At 43.8% G+C, this 10,143-nt stretch overlaps 1 protein-coding gene across 1 annotated transcript; it reads left to right on the plus strand.

Moving 5' to 3' along the window:
• The first annotated feature begins 223 nt into the window (after positions 1 to 223).
• On the plus strand, positions 224 to 9,938 carry LOC145552679 (uncharacterized). Its single transcript, XM_081610460.1, has 4 exons — positions 224 to 2,782; positions 3,526 to 7,855; positions 9,254 to 9,681; positions 9,818 to 9,938. Exons 2-4 carry the CDS (start codon positions 6,668 to 6,670, stop codon positions 9,936 to 9,938), a joined length of 1,737 nt encoding a protein of 578 aa, XP_081466586.1. The 5' UTR covers positions 224 to 2,782; positions 3,526 to 6,667.
• Positions 9,939 to 10,143: the final 205 nt, after the last annotated feature.

Below are 10,143 nucleotides of genomic sequence, written 5' to 3' on the forward strand. Positions count from 1 at the left end.
GAAAGTGAAAAATTTGCAAGAAAAAAATTCTGAAATTTTGATATTAGTTTCATTATTTTATTTTAGATAAAACAAGGACATTTCTGAGTTAGTAGAAAATTAGCAAGAAAAAAAAATTGAGCTTAACTCAAAAATATGAACTTCTAAGTTTTTTCAAGCAAAATTTTTTGACTTTTCAAACTCTGAAATTTCCAGTTTTTTTAAAAAGAGAATTTCTGAGATTTTTCATTGAAAATTTATTCTTTTTTTCCTCCGTACAATGGCCGTTGTGCAAACTTCATGTAAGCTCCGATAATAAAAACAGTCGCATTGTGATGTTTTGCTGCTTAACCTGCTAAGTTTAACACAATTTTTGATTAAAAATATATAGTTACACAAGCCTTTTAATCAAGGAAAAATTAAAACGGTTTACTGTTTACAATGAGGTGGAAGGTAACGGCTCGTTCAATGCGATCGCCATCTAGTGGCCTGGAATGGCAACTACAGCTGACTCAAGCTGTCTTGGCGACTTTTCCCCAATCAACATCCGAAAACACCGGAGGTTTCCAGGCAGCGGTCTCGTGTAAATGTAGCCTGATTTTTTCTGCAGCTCCTTTTTTTCCTCTTCTTGTTGTGAATCTGTTGTCCTTTTGAGTTCGACTCCATCACTCTTCAGGTCACTCCTGGAGTCTCATTACAGCCAGGACTGAAGGGAACGTCTCGATAAACAAATGAAGATGACGCTCTCTGCATTCCCCGAACACACAAACACAACCTTGGAAGAAATTACAGCAGGGAAGGGCGCAAATAAAAAAAAGATCCTTTAACTTGATTAGTTCAGGTGAAACAAATCACTGCTTTCTTTCATGCATACAATATGACCTCAAAGCACGCAAAAAAAAAAAAGAAGAAGAAGTGAGACAATAACAATCAGGGTAAGGATGAAAGCACTCCTTGTTAAGGAAAAAAATGGACACATCCTGAACACACCCCTCGGATAATGAAACATATACACCCATGCACTCCCCTCTGTGGCTCCGCGCACAATAAGTCTTGCTTCATTAAAGCCAAATCTCATCCACTATCAGTTTACAACCACAGAAGTCGTTCGAACCGCCGGGGAAATACAATTCTATTCCGATTCGGGGTTATCTTAATATATGAGCTTGTCTCTGCCACATTGGTCTGCGGTTATGAGCTGGGCAAACACCCACAGCACTGCAATATTGCACCGGCACATCCACACAACGGATTGAAGCAATTAGCAGCTCATATATAAATATATATGTGTGTGTGTGTGATTGTGTGGGTGCGACTCAACTCCCAGGTCTGCTTCTAATTTCTCCATCCAGGGTTATTAGCAGGCAGTTCATTGTGGATCACAGTCTGTTTGTCGGTGCGCGTCTTCCAATTCCCAAGCAAACCCTCAGATTGAGCCTAAAATGGCAGCTCCAAGCATTCCAGCACAGCAGTCGGATCATGGCAAAAGGCACAGAGGCCGCCTCTGAATTGTCAGAGTAAATAGATTTAACTTGCGAGGACATGGCGGAGAAGGAAAAACAAGACAAATGGTGTGCAAAGAAGACAAATCTCCCGGCGCTGTCAGAGTCTGAGGTGCTCCGGCCATCCATCCTCCATTGCACCTTCATTCGCTATCTGTCTGGCCCTATCCCACCTGTATGACACCCGATCACTCTTCATCCCTCTCTCCATCCATTACCCCTGTCACTTCATCCTTCCATTTCTCTGCCCCAAGGCCTGAGCTCTCCTTGCCTGTCACGGGCGATTATATCTGAGTGGATTATTCGGGATATCATGAGGAATAGCTGGTCAGCTATCTCCTCACAAAGGTTATAATGCTCTTAATAATAATGTGGCATTAGGCAGTGCTGGTCTGCAGGCGCTACATGATGAACCATTAGTGTTAGCTAACACGGGTAAAACGACACTAAGTCCAGTAGAGTTAAGAAATCTTTAACGCAGATGTTGTATAAAAATCTGTCACATGAGTTGACATCTTGAACTTTTTGACATTACAAGGGCCAGACAATAAACCAGAAACATTGATCTTAAAAGATACGCGATCAAATTAATAGACATCTGATAGAATATTCAGTTCGTAGTTCTGACGTCACGCTTCTGTGAACTTTGTAACTGGCAGCCATCTTGGTAGGCTGTTGCTACGGAGTTGCTATGACAACAATAAACAAACCACAAGCTTAGAATTAGTCCTATCAAAGTTATACATATTATAAGTATGTTATAACTACTACTTAATTACAATTTGAGTACTCTACCTAGCTCCGTGTAGAGCTAATATAAATATCAGAGATATTTACTGTAGTACTTACTGCCGAACCAGCGAAATTAGCTTAGCTAATGTAACTTTTATCTGCAAGCTAAGACAGACGTGTAGACGAGGCAGCTTGTCCACATCGTCTGCCATGTTTCCATTACCCATTTCGTACGGGTCGACTCCGACAGCAGCCATTTTGTCTCAGAGCCATGGCTCAGCATGGCTGTGGGAACTATGTGTAACTTCACTGAACTCAGATCCACAACCGCACTGCATTCTGGGGGATGTAGGCAGAGGAAAGAGTTTAGCCACTCAGCTTCTCAGCTTAATCAAGACTTGTGCAACTAACTCACTCACTCTCTCGTTACCTAGCAACTGCATGTTGAGTAACTTGTGGTTACCTAGCAACAGTAACTTGCACAGCAGCAGTTTAAGGTTTTACCACCGTGCCTCATAAATGCTTAAAAATAAACAACGGCATGGAGTAAAAACTGTGGATAAAAACAGGTAAGGTCATGACACCATTTTGGCGATGTTTCAGATATTTAAAGCAAAAAGTGATCAATAATTATGACAAAATTAACTCAATATCTCCAGAAAGCCATAGAGAAATTTGTGGAAAATTTCCTCGGCTCTCGGCGTTCGTAATGTTGAAATGTTGCCGCTACTGTTCCTTACTTTTATTATGTTTTTATATATTTATCTTTGTGAGAGTCTACATGCTGTCAGTTTAGCTGCTATTGCATAAAAATCCCCGATTGTGGGACAATAAAGGGTATTTCTATCCTGCTAATGTTTCAGTCCATACATTTTTCCAGAGGTTTTTGCAATAAACGATAAAATTGTTTTGAGACCATTTTCAAGTAATATAATGGCAATTGCATAATAATGCAAAAAAAAAAACAAAAAAAAAAAAACTAAATACTAGTGGACTGGAACATATTTTAAATATCCAAAATAAATTAACACAAATAAATAAAATGAATTATGAAGATTATGTAAACAAGCCTGTCCTTCAAAAAAGAACCTGTAGAGAGAAAAGCATCAAACTAAACACCAATTTTAGTAGAAAGAGAGAAAAAAAAGAACAATAAATCATCCAAATGGAAATATTGAGATTGTTTGGATCCATCATTGATTTATTGTTTATTGTGACAGACCTATTGATAACAGTTATGGCTTTCAGTCTCCCAGATAAACAGGAACACACAATGTTCTCTGCTCTCATTTCATCCCTGTTGACACACCAGACCAGCAGAAATCAATCTCCTCCTGGATCTTCTTTCTGCTCGGTCAGGACAAGCCGACATGGACGGAAAGCTTACCACGGCCTGACCTGCTGCGCCTCCATCCAGACTCCCCTATAAAAGGCGTAGAACATGATGGAGCTGATGGAAAGGGAGGCAGGGACTCATGCAGCATGCATAATAACAGAGTGTACCTCTTCACATGCATCTCTACATCCATCCCCACATTGGCTGTCTCATCTGGGGCCAGCAGACACACACAAACACACACACACACACATTTAAAGAAGACACAGACGATTGGCTGCAAGCTGCTCTCCAAGCTGACTATCAAAGGTAGACGAAAAGAGAGAAAAAGAATCACACCCTGAAACTTCAGCTCACACGGATAAGGTCACGCAGACGGGCCCGACTCCAAGGATAACAGATCCTCCTCCTTCTTTCATGGACGTTTCTAAATAAGCCGACATGAATGCACACTCAGAACCGCATGCTGTCATGTTCACACAGTTGGCCTCACACACACACGCACACACACACACACACACACACACACACACACACACACACACACACACACACACACACACACACACACACACACACTGACCTTTCCAGGGAAATTACCAAACTCTGAAATATTGGCTGGAGTTTAAACTGTTTAAATGCTGTCTGAAGCTCTTCTCAGAGGTTTTCTTTCAACTTTTCACTCACATGAAGTTCAGTCTGTTTACTTCACCATAGCAGCAGCAGCGAGTTGTGTGGCATTTCAATGTGTCTTCTTATGTTTGTCAACCAGGAAGCGGTACTTTAGCTCATAAAACAAATGTAAAATTTCACACCATCTTTTGACCTCAGTAATTGATAAAAATATTCCAGCCTTAAGTAGTTTTTTTTACACGTTAACGAACCTGCTTAAAGTCAAAATAACCTGAATGCATAACACATTGATACAATGCTGATTTTTTATTTTATTTTTTTATTTGACAGTTCAATTAAATAAATAATACATCAACGTTTCTCCCAATCTTTGATCATATCAAGGTCAATAACAGTGGAGCTATGTAAACATACAAGCCTTTGAAAAGTTAATATAATTAATATTTTACATGAATATTTTAGGCTGAAGGACAGACTCTAATGGAAAAGCATAAACTTTTTATTTTCTTTAGATCCTCATTTGCAACTTATTTTGCCCTGTTTGTTTTTATAAAAGATGACTCAGCAGAAAACAGGCAGTTTTTAGGAAATGCTTTTATTTTCTCAGACCTTTAAAAGGTCAAGTTTGTCTCTGATTCTCAGCCAAACATGATCAATTTTAGCACATTAAGCTACGTTGGTTGGTTTCAAATCTGCAGAGTCAAATCATTACTTCACTAAAAGTGGAGAAAACCTTTGGATTTTGTGGAAATACTTACAATTATTTATTTAGGAACATTTCATCTATTCAGAAAAAAAACTATTGAGACTTAAAATCTCAAATAACCTGCTAACCATGGATAAAGTATTGAAACTAAATGTTTCTGTGCTTTTCAATCAGCCAAAATGTGGGTTTTCTGCCGTTTGACCTTTTCTACAAACTCCTTGCAATAAGACTTTCTAATAAAAATATGGAAACTATGATGGACAAAAACTGCACAGAACTTCACTCAGAAAAACTTAAACCACCATTTAAGACAAAGGAAAGAATCCTGTAAAGTCCTGGCACATGACCTACGACAGAGGGGTCCAAAGTGAGGTCCGCGGGCCCTTTGTGGCCTTTGGACTGAATTTGTGCGGCCCCAAACTGTAAAAAATTGTTACCAATATATATATATTTTGTTTTTACACAGGAAAAACTGCAAAGTAGTAGTATTTATCGTTTTATAATCAAGTTTATCCAGAGACTTTTACTGAAAACCCAACTTTCCTGCACCCTTAATCAGCTTTTATTCCACATGTGTCAAACGCGAGGCCCGTGGGCCAAATCCGGCCCGCCGTAGCTTTTTATGTGGCCCTCTAGATTCTAGAGTAAACTTTAGAGGTGCTTAAATATCATGTTATCAATCAAATTAACGCAGTTTTTATCCATTTACTGCCAAATTATCAGTCCCTCCAGTTTTTGAGAATTATTGTGGAAATTCACATATAATCAACAAATCCCCGCACATTTTTGCACTAATACATAGTCAGGAGTTTACTGCAGATTTTTCTCAAAAACTGTCAAAAACTGTCATTCTTGCATTAAACAGCTGCCTCAGCCTTAACTTATGTCAGATTATATAGTCCACGATATAAAAAGTTGCATTTACCGTCATAAATAAGCGAAAATATTTCCAAATTAGAACCACAAACACTTTAATTGCAAGAAATCACAAAACGTATCACAAAATCCTGGAGGTTGTTTCTTTTAATACCACAAACATGCAAAGTTATAGTAGTAAGTAGCAAATTACGGCCCAAAAAATCTCAGAAATTTTCTACAAAAAAAAAAACCTTGGAAATTTCTGAGAAGTTTTTTAGAAAATTTCTGAGACTGATCAAAAATTCTCAGAGTTTTTGGTGGATATTTGGTCCTTTTTCTACCTTAACACAATGTCAGAAAAACCGCTTTCTGACATCTGATCTGCAATAAATATCGTGCTACTTTATTTGCTTCATTTTAGATTGTTTCTTTTTGTCCTGCCACTATTTCTCAGTCTACTATTTTGGCCAACATGGAAAAACATTTGAGCACCTGAGACTGAATATTTTTAAATGACTTACCATATTTATTCACGTTTGATTTAAGGGAATCACCTCAATTCCAAAAAAGTGTTTTTCAGCTTAATACTGAATGTCATGATGTCAGTTCTTTTGGGTTTATTTCTGTATTCTCATTCTATGTTTAGGGGTTTATTCTGTGTTTCTATGTTTATTCTGGTCATTTACCCTCTGTTGATTAGTAATCTGGTTCACCTGTTCCCCTGGTTATTTAAGTCGGCGTGCACCATTGTGTGGTGCTGGATCGTCGTCGGAATGTCGTCGGATTGTTGTCAGATCATTGTCTGATTGTTCCTGTGTTCGAGAGAGTTGAAGAAAGGTACCTCCGAGTTTAGTTTAGTTTTTTTGAGGAAGACTCCGCAAGCTGTACCTTCGAATTTGACCTCTGTCATCTGTGTGAACGATGAAGAATAAACGCAAAACAACACGCCGTCGCCTCCCTGAGCATTCGTTCCAAGCGTCTCCAACCACCCACCTGACAGAACGATCCAGCCACCACGCAAGAACGAATCATGACTTGGGGGGCCATTCTCCGCGCTCATGTTCTCCTCCACGGCTGGGGGAGGATGAGTTGTGGGGATTTTTCTACGGGGACCGAGAGGACTTTTTTCCGTGGGGTGTCCCCTGGTCGTCTGAAGGAGGACGGACTCGATCTGTTTGTCGACCTGAGCCGACATCTCACGCTGCAGGGTCTCTCCCCCGAGGGGCCGCTGCTGCTTCGAGTTTCCCTGCCCGGGCCACCGGGTTGAGGGTGCCGGAGTATGACTTACCTGAGCCGCTTACCACATCATCACTGGCTCCAGTCTCATCGAGTGGGTTGGGACTGAATACCTTCCCCGACGCTTCGCACCATTCCCGCGGAGGTGGGGGAGACGAGCCCTCCTGTAATGAAGATGGTGGGAGGCTTCTGGTTGGTTTTCTCTATGGGGTCCTATTGGAACTGTTTCGTTCTGTGCCGGAGGGGATTGAGAATCCTGCTCCGGAGTTTCCAGTAGTTCCAGTGTTCCAGTCTGTGCCGGAGGGGATTGAGAATCCTGCTCCGGAGTTTCCAGTAGTTCCAGTGTTCCAGTCTGTGCCGGAGGGGATTGAGAATCCTGCTCCGGAGTTTCCAGTAGTTCAAGAGTTCCAATCTGTTTCGGAGAGGATTGAGAATCCTGCTCCGGAGTTTCCAGTAGTCCCAGAGTTCCAGTCTGTTTCGGAGAGGATTGAGAATCCTGCTCCGGAGTTTCCAGTAGTTCCAGAGTTCCAGTCTGTTTCGGAGAGGATTGAGAATCCTGCTCCGGAGTTTCCAGCAGTTCCAGAGTTCCAGTCTGTGCCGGAGGGGATTGAGAATCCTGCTCCAGAGTTTCCAGTAGTTCCAGAGTTCCAGTCTGTTTCGGAGAGGATTGAGAATCCTGCTCCGGAGTTTCCAGTAGTTCCAGAGTTCCAGTCTGTTTCGGAGAGGATTGAGAATCCTGCTCCGGAGTTTCCAGCAGTTCCAGAGTTCCAGTCTGTGCCGGAGGGGATTGAGAATCCTGCTCCGGAGTTTCCAGTAGTTCCAGAGTTCCAGTCTGTTTTGGAGAGGATTGAGAATCCTGCTCCGGAGTTTCCAGTAGTTCCAGAGTTCCAATCTGTTTCGGAGAGGATTGAGAATCCTGCTCCGGAGTTTCCAGTAGTTCCAGAGTTCCAGTCTGTGCCGGAGGGGATTGAGAATCCTGCTCCAGAGTTTCCAGTAGTTCCAGAGTTCCAGTCTGTTTCGGAGAGGATTGAGAATCCTGCTCCGGAGTTTCCAGCAGTTCCAGAGTTCCAGTCTGTGCCGGAGGGGATTGAGAATCCTGCTCCGGAGTTTCCAGTAGTTCCAGAGTTCCAGTCTGTTTTGGAGAGGATTGAGAATCCTGCTCCGGAGTTTCCAGTAGTTCCAGAGTTCCAGTCTGTTTCGGAGAGGATTGAGAATCCTGCTCCGGAGTTTCCAGTAGTTCCAGAGTTCCAGTCTGTTTCGGAGAGGATTGAGAATCCTGCTCCGGAGTTTCCAGTAGTTCCAGAGTTCCAGTCTGTTTCGGAGAGGATTGAGAATCCTGCTCCGGAGTTTCCAGCAGTTCCAGAGTTCCAGTCTGTGCCGGAGGGGATTGAGAATCCTGCTCCAGAGTTTCCAGTAGTTCCAGAGTTCCAGTCTGTTTCGGAGAGGATTGAGAATCCTGCTCCGGAGTTTCCAGTAGTTCCAGAGTTCCAGTCTGTTTCGGAGAGGATTGAGAATCCTGCTCCGGAGTTTCCAGCAGTTCCAGAGTTCCAGTCTGTGCTGGAGGGGATTGAGAATCCTGCTCCGGAGTTTCCAGTAGTTCCAGAGTTCCAGTCTGTTTCGGAGAGGATTGAGAATCCTGCTCCGGAGTTTCCAGCAGTTCCAGAGTTCCAGTCTGTGCCGGAGGGGATTGAGAATCCTGCTCCGGAGTTTCCAGCAGTTCCAGAGTTCCAGTCTGTGCCGGAGGGGATTGAGAATCCTGCTCCGGAGTTTCCAGTAGTTCCAGAGTTCCAGTCTGTTTTGGAGAGGATTGAGAATCCTGCTCCGGAGTTTCCAGCAGTTCCAGAGTTCCAGTCTGTTTCGGAGAGGATTGAGAATCCTGCTCCGGAGTTTCCAGTAGTTCCAGAGTTCCAGTCTGTGCCGGAGGGGATTGAGAATCCTGCTCCGGAGTTTCCAGTAGTTCCAGAGTTCCAGTCTGTTTCGGAGAGGATTGAGAATCCTGCTCCGGAGTTTCCAGCAGTTCCAGAGTTCCAGTCTGTGCCGGAGGGGATTGAGAATCCTGCTCCGGAGTTTCCAGCAGTTCCAGAGTTCCAGTCTGTACCGGAGGGGATTGAGAATCCTGCTCCGGAGTTTCCTGTAGTTCCAGAGTTCCAGTCTGTTTCGGAGAGGATTGAGAATCCTGCTCCAGAGTTTCCAGTAGTTCCAGAGTTCCAGTCTGTTTCGGAGAGGATTGAGAATCCTGCTCCGGAGTTTCCTGCAGTTCCAGTGTTCCAGTTTGTGCTGGAGGGGATTGAGAATCCTGCCCCAGCATTTCCGGTATTCGAGACCGTTCCTGAGCTGCTCCTAAATCCTGATCTGGAGCTTCCATCGGATTTGGCGTTCTTACCTGCGCCGAGGGAGTTCCGTGACCCTGCTCCAGAGTTGACGGTGGTTCCCGAGCTTCTACCTGTGCCAGAGATGTTCAGAGATCCTGATCCGAAGTTTCTGGGTCTCCTGGAGCCCTTACCTGTTCCAGTGGGGTCTTGCGATCCTGTTCCGGAACTCCTGTATGTTCCAAATTCCCGGTCTGCTTCCTTGGAGACCTGTGGCCCTGAGCCTGAGACCTCGAGTCGTCCCGAAGGTCCACAGGCTCCGGAGTTCTCTGACGTTCTAGCTCCGGGATTTCAAGTGATCCCCAGATTCTTGCCATCCGGTTCGATTAGGCAAGTTTCGGGGCCAGTGGACATTGCAGCTTTAGATGACCACATTGAGCCCGCACGGGCGAGGGTGGGTCGTTGTCCACAAACGGCTTGGAGACGCCGTCTACTCTATGGATTTCGCTGTTCGGCACGCGGTCAGACCTCACGTCGATTGCCGGGCTGGTCACCTGAGGTTAGGCGAATCTGGCGTCGACGTCCGGGTCGACCACCGGAAGGACTTTGGGCATCACGATGGCGGCCAGGCCGTCCGCCTGACCTGAGACAGACTAATATCCGGGTCCGCATTTTAGTTCGGTGGAGGCAACATGTTGATTTTCCGGTTCGCGGACTCTTGGGGGGTTTTCTTAGGTCTGTCTCTGTGACAGTGTTTTTTGTTTTTTGCTCTGCCCCACGCCAGTTTTGGGTCGCTTTTGACTTGGTTCTTTCTTCCAGTTAGTGGGGCTCGGATGACAAGTGATTGTTTGG

The sequence above is a fragment of the Poecilia reticulata genome, chromosome 8 (genome assembly GCF_904066995.2).
Source record: "Poecilia reticulata chromosome 8, P_reticulata-male-v2, whole genome shotgun sequence".
In the NCBI taxonomy this organism is placed as follows: domain Eukaryota; kingdom Metazoa; phylum Chordata; class Actinopteri; order Cyprinodontiformes; family Poeciliidae; genus Poecilia; species Poecilia reticulata.